Source organism: Mytilus californianus, unplaced genomic scaffold (assembly GCF_021869535.1).
Source record: "Mytilus californianus isolate M0D057914Y unplaced genomic scaffold, xbMytCali1.0.p SCAF_4, whole genome shotgun sequence".
Taxonomy (NCBI): Eukaryota; Metazoa; Mollusca; class Bivalvia; order Mytilida; family Mytilidae; genus Mytilus; species Mytilus californianus.
In genome coordinates, this window is record NW_026262690.1 from 14616141 (window position 1) to 14633527 (window position 17387).

Genomic DNA, 17387 nt, shown 5'->3' on the forward strand with positions numbered 1-17387 from the left:
CACTATTCAATATATTTTCAATATGGTTGTTCCATTTTGCGTCACTTCTAAATGTAACTCCTAAATGTTTGTGAGATCGCACAATTGGTGTTTTTTTATTGTTCAAAGTAAAATTAAGATCTTGCGTCTCATTATTTAAGAAAATCATTATTTCTGGGGTTTTTTCAGGATTGAAAGACATAAGCCACTTTCATGACCATTCCTCCAGCTGCAACAACTGATTGTATAAGTTCTTCGTCATGACCCGAGTAACTGAACGAAGTGTCATCCGCAAATAGTCTGCATAAAGAAGTTAACTGTTCAGCAATATCATTAATATATATGATAAACAATAAAGGACCAAGAACTGATCGGTGGGGTACACCAGCTGAAACATTGCAAAAAGCCGAGGATGATTGATTAATAATAACCTTCTGTTTTCTTTGAAAAAGGTAGCTAGTGAACCAATTTAACAGATTTTCCTCAATGCCATATGCTTTCATTTTATGTAGTAAACTTTCCCCACGGAGCTAATTAGAGATGTGGGATTTCTCACAATGTTTATGACTTCGTTACACTTAATTCGTTGGATGTATACTGATTGATACTTTAGTCTGGGAAAACATGATTTATTTATTAGTTGTTATTGGATTTGACCTAGCTTTCAGTAACTTTAAGTACTCTTAGATCGGTATTTTGTATATTTTGTGTTGAAGCTAGCTTTCTTTCTTTGTGCTTAGTGCCGACCTGATGAGTCAAGCCATCTCCAACTTATACTTGTACAGTTTGATCTTATGTTGTGTTGTCTCGCCACTGTCCCATGTTATGGGGGGGGGGGGCTGGACGCTCAGAAACATGTTTCCCCCGTCACCTTCTATATGTGCTTCTCTGCTTCGCCTCAGGCTTTAAATGTTCGTAAAATATTACAAAATATTAGCTAACCTGTACATAATTTTATTCACTTATTTCCTTAACAATTAGACAAACAGCATCACACATATTTTTTCGTTAGTTCGTTAATCAAGAAATTTAGCACTACTATGATTAATCTTCAATGAAAACTCATTCATATAGAACATTTTATTGTAAATTGTAAATGGAAAGCCAATTACATGTACTATGAAAAATAGAAGGTTAAATTGGACGAGAGGGTGAGGGTATGTTCTAATAATCGTTGTATTATTTAGTCATCAGAGCGTATGTATGACGGATTCCATGTATGTCTAACAAAAAGGACTGTGGTGGTTTTTTTACCACAATAAAGATTAAGACAAGACAGGATTAAATACTCTGATAAAATCACAGTATCATTTTAAACAACAAGAGCCACTCTAAAAAGGGTTATGAGAGACTATAAAATCATTTCTACAAAACACAAAACTGTCACAATTATTTAAGATACTTTTTGTTTTTAATAACACATCATAGCAGATTTTGGCTAAAAAATAACATACACTTTGATCAGTGAATAAAATCTGAATTTATCATCATCGGACAAATTCACAAAATTGCAATTAAAAAAGATCTAGCATGGCTAAATAAAATAGCACGCAAATCTGCGTTCAGTAGAACATGTTTCTCATCTTCCATATTATTTTCATTACATTGTTCATGAAAATTTTCATGAAAACACAATCTATTTCCAAACCTTCATAACGACCCGTTTCTATTCTCCGAGGCTCAACACAGCACCTAAATTTTGCATAAGCACACTATTTTATATATTTTTCTTTATACAATTCTTGTGTTTAAATAACCTATATGTTCGTAGTTGGTTCGTTGCACATTAAGTCTGAGAACCATTTCTCTCTATGTCTACAAAAACTATCATTTTTAATCGTTTAATTGTTTTGTATCAATAGTAAAGTAATATTGTAAGACAAACGAATCTATCACAACAAAAATGCGTAGGATTTTAAAATATCCCTTACCCGTCACAGAATTCCAATAATAAATCATAAACATTATGTAATGTTAAAAAATAGACCAGGTCAGTTAATTGTTAATCTACTTTTAATAGAAAATAAAGTCAATAGGTGAAAATATTTGTTTTTTTAAACAGTTTAAAACGCATTTCAGTCTTATTGATCCGTAATTTGTTGCTAAGCAAAATTCAAGTTCACATCGAAGGTAAGCTGTCCTATAATTTAATAGCAAAAATGTAAAATATCAAAAAAAACAAAAAAAAAACAACATAGGAACAAATAATATTGTCAGAACAGTATACATGAACAAAAGCTGTGTTCAATTGAAACAACAATGCGATATAATACACTTTATAATACATATGACGATTTTAAAAACAACTTACATTATGTTGCTGAAACTTTTAATGAAAATTTTAATACTTTAGATGACAACCAAAAATTAGTGTTTTTATTCTCAGATGTAAATATGATACGTGTGTGTGCCAAAACCTGTTGTTTGATGAAGACGTAGAAATTTTATATATTGTAAATAGTACTTTATTTCATATTGTTTAATGTAGTATATCTATGCATTTTAATAGTCTCTTATAATTCTGTATAGAATGGCTCTCATTTTATGTAATATTGTTTTACAATTTATAAATATCGATTGTACTTGTTGAGAGATGAGACTTTAATAAAACATTGAATTGAATTGAATACATAATTTCAAACTATTAAAGATATGGATGATAGACCAGCTAATCACTAAGCTTGTTTCAATTTTTGTGAAAACTTTATACTAACTTCATTACAACAAGTTTAAATTACATTTTCTGAAAGAGAGCAGAGAACTGTTTATATTGTAGTAAATTTAATTCATTTGAAATTTGTATTCAAATACGCTGTTGGAGAATACTAAGCGCCAATAAAATACAACAATTTTGTATTTTATAAATTAGTGCCTTCGATGATAAAAAGTCGTCATCCAATATAGTATTATTATGCTGATATTCAATAAGACTCATTTCATTGGTATTACAACAAATAGGTCATAATATCACGACAGAGTGGTTTTTTTTCCAGCATGTACTGGATAATAATATGCAAAAAGCCAATTTTAGACAATCTGGAAATCTCGAGGCTAATCTGTCGTACAATTTCCTCAAATGTGACCTACCAAATTATACTTATCGCCGGGGTTATACTTACATGAGCAGAATATGAGATGACCCCGGTTTTTAATGAGTAGGGTTCGTGTTGCTCAGTCTTTAGTTTTCTATATTGTGTTTTGTAGACTGTTGTTTGTCTTTTGTCGGTTTTCTTTTTCTTGCCATGACATTGTTAATATAAAATAAGTAAAGAAGATTTGGTATGGTTGCTAATTTCCAACTGGAAAGCCGCTGTCTAAAATACCCACAGCTACATGGTTGCTAATGAAATAACTATCCACCAGAGTTTGTTTTCGACTTATGAGTTTTACTATTTATCCCTTTGGTATCTTCCACCTCTCTTTTGAGACTCGGGTTTTAATGTAGATATGAGACGGTTATAATCAGGACTGCTGAAATACAGGGTATTGTCGTCAGTATAATTATACAAGGTACTCTATTTAACTAAATAAAAAAAAAACCGTTTATATAGACATTAAACAAAAGGGCCCCAATATAGAGCCTTGTGATACACCTTTTTGGATGGTAGCCCAGCTACTCAGTTTACTGTTTACTTTAATTTGTTGTTTTCTGTCGGAGATATATGGTTTTAAACAAAGACAATGAATGTGGGGCAACACCATATGCTTATACTGTATCATGTGGTGAAGATTTGAAAGCTTTTGATAAATCCAGGAGAACTCCAGCTGTATAAACACGTTTGTCTAGAACTTCACGGCAGTCTAACAGTAATCTGAGCAGCGTAGTCTGACATAGATAATGATTAAAAAAGAATAATATATACAAAAATCATATCACTATTTTTCGAATACCTTTTCAAACATTTTTTTTTTTAAATAGGTAAAAAACTGACTCGTCTGTAATTTGATTTTAGTAATGGGTCATTCTTTTTATGCAAGGATGTGACTTGGGCTTCTTTAAGTCGATCTGGAAATATGCCCGTTTCTACAAATTTGACTATTCAGCTGAGGTCTAACAACCGATCTACTTGATTTTGTTATATTTCCTATTTTGTAAATTGAAAATTTCAAAATATGTCTATATATAACATCTATATAAAAAAAACTTTTCGAACTGAACGATTTAATAAAAATAGATTTTGAAAAAAATGACAATTATTCAATCATAGAATATGGGATTAGAGAAAGTGTAGGCAATTAGGCCTATTGTTAAAGATTAAATATATAATCGTAATATCAAGGTGTTAGCTTGGCAAGACCACATTTTGAATAACCAATTAAAAAGGAATACGAATACGAAAGTTTTATTTTGATTCCTTTCACATATAACAATACAAACTTGAGCTCTTAAAATGTCGTGATCATCTATTACACCCCAGTTCTATTGTTATACTTCATAGTTTCTATTTCTGAAAAAAAGTGTAAATTGAATAGATCTATTGTTACGAATAACAATGGATTTTGACCACAGGGTGTGACGAGCGGGGTTTCTGGAAACCCCTGCTTCTACATCCCGAAAACACAGTCCATTGTTATTCATTACAATAGAAATTGATTATTTTTTAAATAGCATAAACATAAGAAATTACTAATAATGTTCACTACAAGTTGTTTCAAGATATTAAAAAAAACACATTTAAGGAAATTCCAATAGCGAAAAAAAATATTAAGCATCTGTTTTGAATAAAAACAAATCATTTGATTGATAGCGTTGAAAAAATAAATAAAAATGTTCGCGATTTTCGAGAAAAAAAATTACTGACTCCAACGAAAAACCATCCCCCCCCCCTTGAAGTTAAAATGGTTGTTCCCTTAATACTCCTTTACTTGAAGGTAACATTTTTGATCCAAGTCATATGTCTCTATTCTAAAGCATTAATCTTCAAAAAAAACGGGGATTCTAACTCCCGGACCCCCCCTCCCTCTGGATTGCCCCCAAAAAGGGAGTTCCTAAATATTCAATCTGTATTTTTGTATGTTGAGCGTGTCCGGTCGTCGGGTTTCTTAATCCAGACACACATATCCCTCAGTATGTCCGAATATGAATGTTTGTTTATTCTCGAGAAGAAGAGGGGGGGGGGGGGGCTTCTTTTTTTTTTTTTTTAATAAAACCGTTACATAAAAAATATATTTATGATTACCTTCATTAAACTGATACAGGTAAGTACTTTGGGTTATAATATTGCCTTTATCTTTAGTCTATTCTACCAAACCCAACGCTTGACTCAAAATGTCGTCCGTCTTATACCCGTCCGTATTGACAACTGCAGACAAGGAGCATGATGTATTTTTTTTGTAATAAGAATGCACGAAACAGTCAACCTTGAACTGCTGATCCATATTAGCACCAGGATTTAACGGGAATATGCAAAACAGCAACTTTGACATTTGTAAAATCTACTCACTTGTCAAAGTTTGAACGAACATAGCCAAAGTAAGGTTACTAGTGGGGTTTCATGTAAAAAAAAAATGTTTTTCCTATAAATCATGGTTTGATTTTGTCAATAAATATGCTATCCGTTCTTTTTCATTTAATAATCATTGTTAACAAATATAGGGTATAGCATTGGGTGTAAGTTAGTTATACACCTCGGGATAAGGTGTGTCTGGATAAGAAACCCCTCAGGCCTCCGGCCGACGGGGTTTCTTATCCAGAAACACCTATCCCTCGGTGTATAACTATTACTGAAATTGTGTAACTAGAGATTGGTAAAACGAAGAAAACCTGACAGTGTGATCTCTTAGCACGTGGACAACAACTCTTTTTAAGCTAGTGTTTTTGGGCGATTCGTCAGGTAAGGTCAATAAAGTTCCCATTACTTATTATATAAAAAGCCCTGTCACCTTTCTTGATGTTCCCGGTTGCGTTTTTAATCCACAAATCGCTCTTTTGACATTTTGGTATTCCATTTTTCCTACACAACATACGAAACCCAACAAATAAGGGAAAAGGTTACATTTTTACCTACGCAATATATGTGGGTTAGATGATAAAAGCATGAAACTTGGCACAATTGTAGGTGTAGATACATAGTCAATTTAAGCTATGGACCTACTAGGAAAAATCCAAGATGGCTGCCAATCAGTCCAAATTTCACAACCATGTTTAGAATAAAGCATATAATATTCAAATCAAAGCTTTTGAAATCATAAAAAATGCAATCCCGCGATTGTAGTAAGTCATGGCGTTACATTAAACTTTTCATTTTTTTCCCTTCAAAATGGCGGAAAATTTCATTTGCTAATATTTATTTCTTCGATCGAATTGCAGTTGATACGATATTCAGCTATTGTGTTTCCATGATACATCAATGCTGCTTGCAAGACAATTTAATCAAAGATCCCATAAATGGAAACATTCGAACGTTTTTAGGAAGCCATCGGAATTTGTTTGACCGTCATGAAAGTACCGGGGCATCTGAGTCACAAATGATAATGGATATGTTCCATTCTCCTTGCCACAAACCTTTCTTTTTCCTCGGTTGTGGATCAAGATGATAAAAAAATACGACTCATCGCCGATTTTCTACTTGCAATGAGTAACACCACGCATGCTACCAGTTGGCCAGAAACTACACACCTTTCTGGAATACCTGCGTTGACCCCTAGTTTTGATGAAAAGGGACTCGTGTTGTTTATGCTGTCAATGTTGTGTTATTTGCTCTTCATTTTCAATGTGTGTGCTGTCAAACAGCGAAATTCTTGTTTATCCATCATACAGGTATGGAACACTTATTTCATTTCAAACGTTCACATTTGGTCAAATTTTACATACTAGTAATGGTTTTACAGATTTTAAATTTTGTGATTCTAAGGGTTAGAAAAGAGACATTTATAAATGCCCAATAATATGATATATTACTGGATATGACTCATCAAGCTATTTAAACAATAGCACCTAGGCAGGTATCACTTGTGGAACAGCTGATCCTTCTTGAGCACCTGGGATCATTCCCGGTTTTATGTGGGGTTGGTGTTGCTCAATCTTTAGATTTTTGTCTAGAGATGTCTTGTCTGCTGTTAGTCTTTTTGCGTTTTTTAATCCATGCTTGTTTATGTAATGATTTTTGGGTGCTTAAGTATCTTCCCCATCTTTTTTATCATCTAAACAACAACATATTTTCACAGCAATTTTCAAAATTTTATTAAGGACAGCTCATTTAGTCTTTGCACAACTCCCCACCACATTTTAAACAGCGCTGTACATATAGTCATCGTTTTTCGCATATTTTTATCTACCGTTTTATATCTTTCAACTACATTTTATTAGCTCATTACAAAATGCTGATACCTTTGTGATAAATGCCCAATAGGGTATATGTCATCCACATTCACTCAAAGTAGCACTCCGGATAAAAGGCCGAAAAATTCCCCCACCTAAAGCTTTCACATGCTTTTAAGGTGGATTGTAACTTGTTAATAACTTTGGCCATTTCTGGACAAGACACCATATTTAAATGCTGTATTTGTGCGATATCAACGGTCAATCCGATTGCCCCACGGCCTTCTACTCATGGGCTTGATCTACATTTACCATTTTCAAATTACGTTTGCAACACTGTAACTGTATAGTTAAGTCGCGTAATATTGCACAAAGATACAAGAGGCCATAACTAGGATGGAAAAATACAAAGAACCATTGAATAAGCAGTATAATGAAACCTATATACACCCAGAAGGGACATTCTCTTAATGATCTCACATCAAAAAATGTCCAGTTCATTCTTTAATGTTACAGACCAGTTGTGGTTAAGTGGACTCAATTTCCCCTTATTACTCCATTCTTTGAATATTACATAGTTCTCACCAGGATCTTGTTCCTCAGTAAAAATCTAGTCAGGATCTTTGTATAAGAATGAGAAGTAATCATACTGTAACCTCATGGAAATGTCTTGTTCTTGATGCATGAGAGCCTCTAAAAAGAATCTGCTGTTCATGAAGTACTATGTTTCCTTGATTTAACACTTGTTTAATTACTGTTTTCTAACCAATCACATAAGGTTCTCAATACCTAAAATAAAACTACTCTTTGTTATGCTAAAATATGTTTGCATGGTTATATTTGGTTAGTGTTAAGGATATATTTTATTCTATAGTAATATAATTATATACTCAGTTATAGCAATAGTACGAACATTTGTACTGGCGCATAATATATTGGTTAAAGTACCAGAGAATATAAGGGAAATGCATATATTTCAAAGCATTTGTTTATGACGAAATTGTCAAGTTAGACTAAAGAAATGCTGAAATATTGAAATTTTCGTACTATGTAACGATTCTTTAGCCGTAGTTGAACTCTTGTTGGTGTCAATATTGTCCACGTTTGCTGTTGTAAAACTTTTTGGCATTGCACAAGGTCATGTTTTTCTGTGACTGTTAATGACGTCTTTACACTAAATCCATTGAATTTTGGGTGTATACTCTGATTGATATTTTAGTATTCGACACATGTTTTTACCACGTCTAAGACGAAAGTCACAGAATGCGAGAAATAGAGATTACAATCCAGTGGCTGCGACGGCGTTACCTTTTTATATATATTTTCTATATTTGCTGTATGGAATGATTGTAAGGTGTACATATTCAGACGGCAGGTTTTATTTAGCCTTGCCCTCAATTTCATGGTTCATTGGACAATGTTTAATTTTTTAGCTTTGTTCTATTTCTCCGATACCTAAAGCAAAAGGTCAATTATATTTGGTGTATGGAATGAATGTAAGGTGTACATGTCTGTCTGGCAGGTTTCATATGACCTTGACCTCATTTTCATTGTTCATTGATCAATGATAAGTTTTATGGTTTTTTCAGTTTATCAGATACTTATCTCAATCAGTTTAATTGAGGTCTGGAGCTGGCATGTCAGTAACTGCTAGTAGTCCTTTGTTAATTTATGTTGATCGTTGTCATTTTGCTTAGTTTCTTCTGTTACCTATTCTAACATCGGACTCAGAATTCTTTTAAACTGAGTTTTACTGTGCGTTTTGTTGTGTGTTTGTTTATTCTACACTGGCTAGAGGAATAGGGGGAGGGTTGCGATCTCATAAAACATGTTTAACCCCGCCGCATTTTTGCGCCTATCCCAAATCAAGAACCTCTAGCCTTTGTTAGTCTTGTATGTTTTTTTTTTTTAATTTTGGTTCATTTATATGATCAGAGTTTAGTGTGACGTCCATTTTCGATGAACTGTAAATAAGAAGATGTGGTATGAGTGCCAATGAGACAACTCTCCATCCAAGTCGCAATGTATAAAAAGTAGTATACATTTTTGTTTAGGGGCCAGCTGAAGCCCGCCTCCGGGTGCGGGATTTTCTCGTTGTGTTAAAAGACCTAATGGTGGCCTTGGGCTGTTTTCTGCTCTTTGGTCGGGTGTTGTCTCTTTGACACATTCCCCGTTTCCATTCTCAATTTTATTTCGTGGTTTTGTTAGTTTATCAGATACTATAAGCAATATGTCAACCATTATATGGTGTATGGAATGATTGTAAGGCTTACATGTCTGTCTGGCAGGGTTCATTTTACCGTGACCTCATTTTCATGGTTCATTGGTCAATGTTAAGATTTTGTGGTTTGATCTGTTTCACCTGTACTATAAGTGATAGGACCACTATATTTGGTGTATAGAATGACTGTTAGGTGTACATGTCTGTCTTGGAAGGTTTGCCTGACCGTGACCTCATTTTCATAGAACATTGATAATGTTAAATTTATGTGATACTTGTAGTAAAACCTTCACATAACAGACTTTTCTATACTTAAATATACTGCCGAAATTTACCCAAAGGCACTTACTTTAAATAAATCAATTATTTTTTGTAATGTTAATTTCTCTCTTATTATGAGTAATAGGATAACTATATTTGGTATGTGCGTATCTTGCAATGTCCTCGTGCCCGTCATACAGTTTTCACTTGACCTCGACCTCATTTCATGGATCAGTGAACAAGGTTAAGTTTTCGTGGTCAAGTCCATATCTCAGATACTATAATCAATAGGTCTAGTATATTTGGTGTATGGAAGGATTGTAAGGTGTACATGTCCAACTGGCAGGTGTCATTTGACCTTGACCTCATTTTCATGGTTCAGTGGTTATAGTTAAGTTTTTGTGTTTTGGTCTGTTTTTCTTATACTGTACGCAATAGGTCTACTATATTTGGTGTATGGAATGATTGTAAGGTGTACATGTCCAACTGGCAGGTGTCATCTGACCTTGACCTCATTTTCATGGTTCAGTGGTCAAAGTTAAGTTTTTGAGTTTGGATCTTTTTTTCTAATACTGTATGCAATAGGTCAACTATATTTGGTGTATGGAAATATTTTATGATGCACATGTCAGTCTCGCAGGCTTTATTTGACCTTGACCTCATTTTCACGGTTCATTGCTCAGTGTTAAGTTTTTGTGTTTTGGTCTGTTTTTCTTAAACTATAAGCAATATTTTTTTGTATAGAAGGATTGTAAGCTGTATATGTCTGTCTGGCAGGTATCATCTGACCTTGACCTCATTTTGTTGGTTCATTGGTCAATGTTAAGAGTTCATGGTTAAGTTTGTTTCTTAGATACTATAAGCAAAATAGGTCAACTATATTTAATGCATAGGTTGATTGTAAGGTGTACTTGTCTGCCTGGAATGGTTCATCTGACCTTGACCTCATTTTCATGGTTCATTGATCAATGTTTAGTTTTCTTGGTTAAGTCTGTTTCTTAGAAACTATAAGCAATAGGTCAACTATATTTAGTGTATTGAATGATTGTAAGGTTGATAGTTGTAGTAAAGCTTTATATTTAGGACTATCAACATAATATCAATGGTTAGTAAAGAAGGCGAGACATTTCAGTGTGTGCACTCTTGTTCTTTCCCTATTGTTAATTTTCCTTTTCCGAACAGTGATGTTCCTTTGGCTCCGTCTTACCGTGTGTATATATCCCATCTCGTTCGCTATGCCCATGTCTGTAGTGACGTTTTGGATTTCAATGAGCGTAGTATATCATGTGTTACTGGTGAATTATTAAGTCAAGGATTTCTTTACCACAAACTACTTGAAACCTTAGATCTTTGAATATTGTTTTCATTGGTATAAATATTGATTTATTATCAGTAAATTAAAAGCATACTAAATATTATTGTTATACACATATGCACATTCTTTTTCTGAATTTTATGCTGATAGGTGAGACATTATATATAAAATCCCATTTTCTCATTTTCTTTTCTTCGTATAAAATACTTTTTTACCAACAGATTTGATTTTTTTTTCTTTTTGAATAGAAAGGTTTTACAGTATTCCAAAAAATCAGCATTTTTTGTAACTCAAAAACAGCGTTCTATAAAATATATTTACATATATTTCCACCTTAACTTGATTGATTTTTAAAATTTGAACATCGATAAACTACTGTCCCTTAATTTACAAAATTTGCTGTCTGAATTTTTCCCATGTTTGATTGTTTAATTGTTAACTACAACTATGAACTTAAGCTCGTGTCTAATTCTACCAGTGGAGTTAAATCGAGCGTTCTCAGGCATGTGACTAGGTCTATATATCGTCAGTCGTTGGCATCGCCAACCTCTGCAACCGATCGTGGTGCATCTCGTTATCATCTTCATTCCAGTAATCAGTCTCCCGGTTACGCCTATTAAAATAATACCGACCGTGCAAGGGCTGTATAGCCAGTCAAGGTCGTTAAAAACTTCCATTTGTTGTATTAAAATATATGCAATTGGTATTTTGACCAAAAAAGCACTGTTAATTTACAACTACAACATGGATTAAGATTTTTATTCTATTTCAGATTGATGTGAAGATTTTTTTTTTTGGCAAAGAAACTTGACTCCATGGTGGGAGTAGTAAAAGGAGACAACACCCGAGAGGTGGTGTTGCGTCTGTTTCAAGCTGTTGTATTATTTAGTATTATATTTCCGATATTCTGGTTTACAAACGTCCAATCTATAACGCTGTATTTGACAACGATAAAATTACACGATTCTATAAATGAAGTTGTTAGTGACACAAAAGATATCATCGAAAAATTAAATATCTCTAAAAGTCTTCAACACGCTTATACACAAAGAACTGTCAAAGCGATACCAAAAGAAAAAACTGTCAAGGCGATACCAAATGAAAGACCACAAAATTGTGATGAATGCTTTTCTCGAACTTTTCAGTTTTTAATAAACAATGAAAACATATGTAAAAGTGTTAATGGCTCTGTCGAAATATTGATTCTTATAACTTCTTCTCCGCAAAATATTTTAGCACGAAACGCGGTAAGAGAGACTTGGTTGACATTTTCAGAAAAGAATAAAGGAAATATAAGATACGCTTTTCTTCTCGGAGAATCGGCAAGATTTAAGGAAATAGAGAAAGAAAATTATTTAACAAAGGATATCGTGTTGGGGAATTTTAAGGACACGTATAATAATCTGACGTTGAAAACATTGATGGGTTTTCAGTGGACAGTGAAGCATTGTAAAAACGCCAAGTTTGTCATGAAGACGGACGACGATATGTATGTGAATATTCCTAGTTTAATCCGAGCAATCAAGAAAAATACACATACTTTACAATCTGCTGTTGGTGGGCGCTGTTTTACTACAGGAAAACCTAATAGAGATAGAAGATCTAAATGGTATGCTTCTATTCGGAGTTATCCACAGAGAGCATATCCAGGGTTTTGTTCCGGTACTGGGTACGTTACCAGCTTGAACGTCGTCACAAAAATTGTTAATATATCAGTTAACGTTCCGTTCTTTCATCTGGAAGATGTGTATGTTTCTCTGTGTATTAGACAACTTGGATTTAGATTACATCCTCTGAATGGTTTTATGGATGAACATAAGTTTGATCCTTGTATTTATACAAATGATAACTTGGTAACAGTTCATCAAGTATCAGTCACCATGTTGAGACATATTTGGGTGACACCATGTACCAAAAGGGGAAAAAATATATAAATACCGTTCTTTTTTAATTTTATGAAACCAAATACGTTTTCTATTATTGTTATATGTATATGTGCATGAATCATTTAATTCAATTGTGCTTGTAAATAGTGTACATATTCTGTTTATTTATATATCTGCAATTTATAACATTAACTCATGTATTCCATCGTATTGACATTTAGGTTTATCGGTATAAAGATATATATATATGTGTAAGGGAGCATGTGAATATTTGGACCATACGCGTATGGTCATGACTTTTATGTAAAAATACCGGCATGGTCCAAAAACTCATATGGTCTGGAACATATAGCTATAATATGAATACGTAAGCTTTATTTTTATTCGATATAATTACAAACTACAAAACATAAGCTATATAGAGCTTTTAACTGAATACATACAGACATATACAACAACATCAAAAGCACAATCAAGCAAGCAAACTTTAAAAAGGTAAGCACACATAGAAGTAAGCACAGGACAAGCATTATAAAGCAATTTATACATGCTAGCATAACTATAAAAGAGCAAATATACCTATATAATTATTTTGGCATTGCACAAGGTCATAATTTTCTCTAACCCCGCCACATTCTTTATGTGCCTGTCCCCAAGTCCGGAGCCTGCAGTTCAGTGGTTTTCGTTGTTTCATGTCTGTCATATTTGTTCTTCGTAAATTGTTTTGTAATAAATTAGGCCGTAAGTTTTCTCAGTTGAATTGTTTCATATTTTTCATGTTGGGGCCTTTTATAGCCGACTATACGGTATGGAGTTTTCTCATTGTCGAAAGCCGTATATACGGTTTCCTCAAATTGCTTACATCCACTTCATTTGAACTCTGGTGGATAGTTCTCATTGGCAATCATACCAAATATCCTTATTTGTATAAAGTAATGTAAAATAAGCACAGTGAAACAAAATGAAAGCTTATCTATATGCATAACAGCAACATTCCGAGCCATTCCAGCACTCTTGAACTGTGAAAAACTGTTCTCCGTCCTGAAATGGTTCGGAAGACTATTGTAGCAAAAGCACATTTAAAAAAGTAAGCATGCATAGCGAAATGTGAAAATGAATAATCAATCCGTGAGCACCTTCGATGAACTGACAGCTCAACAATTTCTTTACATAGTAATATATAACGGCACCCACCATGTAAACCGCCAAAATATTTCACGTGCATATATATTACACACATAAATAAATCCAAAATAACCAGAACCCGTTTTAAAGCTGCTCTAACCAGTCTTAAACATATCAATAGTATAACCATATTAAACTCCCTAATTTAAACGAAAAGAACTATATTTAATTAAAAAATGTTAAGATCATAGTCAATTGAAGAAATGTTAATTACTGCTGATTATTGTTGATGGTACTAAATTCTGTTATATATGTTTTTATTATAATTATGCATACACAATAATCTTGAAAACTTGTAATAAAAAACATAATCAACATAATTGTTTTATACTGCATAATCATCCGTACTTATTTAAGGGTCAAGGAACACTAAATGGGCTATGTCTCAGATTTTGGTAAAATTTTGCATATAACTTTGGCTCGTAGACCTGAAATCCAAAAAATATATATTATATAAGAGAGGCGAAAGATACCAAGGGAACATTCAAACTCAAGTCGAAAATAAACTGACAACGCCATGGCTAAAAAGGAAAAAGACCAACATACAAACAACAATACACAAAACACAAGATAGAAAACTAAGGACTGAGCAACACGAACCCCACCAATAACTGGGGCCGGGTGATCTCATGTCCTCCGGAAGGGTAAGCAGATCCTGCTCTACATGTGGCACCCGTCGTGTTGCTCGTGTTAGAACAAACCCGGTGTAAGTCTAATTCGATAAGTAACATTCGGGGAAAAAGGGACGAGATTGAAGTTACGACAATTGGAACATATCCGTTGTAACCTGTGAAACGAATATACCATAACAGCCAGACAGCAAACATCATAATAGCGTCGATTTTATAATCAAGGTCACGTGATTTTCGATTAAAAAAATGACATTTTTTGCAACGGCAATGGCGCCAAGAAAACGTCAGCGTAAATAGATTTTAAGTTTCTCCCAATATTAACCAAATATATCATTTTATACGGACGGTTTCAAACTTTCACTACGTTATTCTTTTAAGAATGAAAATGTAGAATTTCCTTGATAATTTGATTGACAAAGTTGAAAAACATGCCGCCGCAATGACACTACCGTCTTGTCAGTAAATAAATGCGAAGTTGAAATGACACACGGAATGGTAACGTGTTTTCCTTAAAAGGGATGATACCTCCTGATATTATGAACATGAAATGCCTATTGTTATTAAAACTCGCCAGCACGGTAAACCGACCGTGTGTCAATCCGGGTGTCAATTTAACAGGTCCAAAACTGGCGACCGACCAAAGGGAGATAACTCGAACGATAACTCCTTCAAGGGACGGCTGATCAGAAACGAGCATATATACGTATTTCGATCAATTTTAGTAAGGGAAACAGTGTTTCTGATGCATGATATCCAATAATTTATCTGTATGCGGTAGTAAAATGTGTAAATATGAAAAAAATCTTGGAAATTATAAATAATCATTTGCATGAGGGCACCTGTCAAGTTTCAGGAATTAAACATGTGAGGAGAAACAAATGGGAGAAAATTCTACAGAATGTATGTCTGTTTTGTTAGATCACTATTTAATCGAAATATTCCCAATTGTTTTCTTAGAATCATCTAGAAATCATGGATATTGCTAGGGCGAAATTGCCAATCATCACATTAAGATTTGTTTTAAGTTTAAAAACAAAATACATTGTTTTTAAAACTATTATACTACACACAATTAGCTGCTAAAGAAATAAGAAAGAAGCATGTGGTAAAAAATATTTCCATAAAGTGAGGGGTTATGTTAAGTTATTAGAAAAACTAATGATTCCAAGCTTAGGTAAAAAATTCAAGCAACTAAGGGAAAAAAATGGTTCAGCATTTTCCCTGATTGCATGTTTTATTACCTCTATTTTGTCATACTTTGTAACGGTCAACCAACTCGTGATGGCGTCTGTAAAATTTACGAAGGGATGATTTCAACTTCACCAATTGGAACTCTTTGTTTAAAAGCTTCCTAGTGAGCAGCAACCCTCTATCAAGGACATGATGATAGGAAATACACGCCCTGGAATATCGTATCAACGGTGTCTTCCTGGAATGCCTACATTTTATACAAAATCTATTCCTCGAATGCCTACAAAAAAAAATTGAACAGATGTTGTTTTAATAAATTGGTGTTGTTTTAGAACAAAATTTAATAGTTAGGAAAAGAGTAGTTTAAAGGTAAAATTTATTTGTCACCTTAAAAATTTCATTTTTTTTAAATAAAAATTTAATTTAAATGAAATGGAATAATAATATCAATTTTTTAGTTAAAAATTTATAATAAGAAAAATAGTATTAAAATTCAAAGTAAGAAATTAAAATTAAAACAAATGAAAGAACGACTGTTTAAATATAAAAATCAGATGTGGTATGATTGCCAATGAGACAACTCTCCACAAGAGACCAAATGACACAGAAATTAATAACTATAGGTCACAGTACGGCCTTCAACAATGAATAAAACCCACACCACATAGTCAGCTATAAAAGGCCCAGAAATGACAAATGTAAAACAATTCAAACAAGAAAACTAACGGCCTGATTTATGTACAAAATAATGAACGAAAAAATAATATGATATACAGCACCAAACGAAAACCACTGAATAACAGGCTCCTGACTTGGGACAGGCACATACAGAATGTGGCGGGGTTAAACTAGTGTGAAGGCGCCAACCCTCCCCTAACCTGGAACAGTGGTGTAACAGTACAACATAAGAACAAACTATAAAAATCAGTTGAAAAGGGCTTAACTCATCAGATGGACACAAAGCAGAAACATATCTAACAAAAACACAGAGTGGACGTGGCAGGGTACTTATACATCCCAACAACAAAAAGATGCTAAGTACAGATCTGAGAGTACTCGCAGTTACTGACAGCTAGTTCAAAGCCAATAACAAATAATTAAAAAAAATCATGCATCTAAGAATAAAAAAGTACATTTATAAATAAAAATCATATAAAATTAAAAGTATTATTCATAGAAATATTTCATGTATGAGCAAACCAATAAGAGAAAACACAGGAAAATTAAAGATAGACTCTTCAACCTAAAGATCCGACACCAGAACGTAGAGATTTCGACAGTTCAGTTTGTAGATGATGTTTCATACCTCCTTCATTTCACGCGTCAAAATTGACAATATGGTGTATATTTGCGATGGCACTATGTGACTATTCATGTTGTAAATTTCAAAGACATGTATGCTTAATTTATTTTTGATTGTGACAAGTGCTTTTGATATTTATGTGCTTTTTTCTTA

The 17387-nt window shown here is 33.4% G+C and overlaps 1 protein-coding gene across 1 annotated transcript; it reads left to right on the top strand.

Moving 5' to 3' along the window:
* Nucleotides 1–1851: 1851 nt before the first annotated feature.
* Nucleotides 1852–14428, top strand: LOC127737525 (beta-1,3-galactosyltransferase 1-like). Its single transcript, XM_052248334.1, has 2 exons — nucleotides 1852–2109; nucleotides 11810–14428. The coding sequence occupies exon 2, from the start codon at nucleotides 11853–11855 to the stop codon at nucleotides 12969–12971; it is 1119 nt and encodes a 372-aa protein (XP_052104294.1). The 5' UTR covers nucleotides 1852–2109; nucleotides 11810–11852; the 3' UTR covers nucleotides 12972–14428.
* The last annotated feature ends 2959 nt before the right edge of the window (nucleotides 14429–17387 follow it).

Excerpts from the sequence above, each read along its gene's own strand:
- LOC127737525 (XM_052248334.1), top strand. The coding sequence starts at position 11,853 with ATGGTGGGAGTAGTAAAAGGAGACAACACCCGAGAGGTGGTGTTGCGT.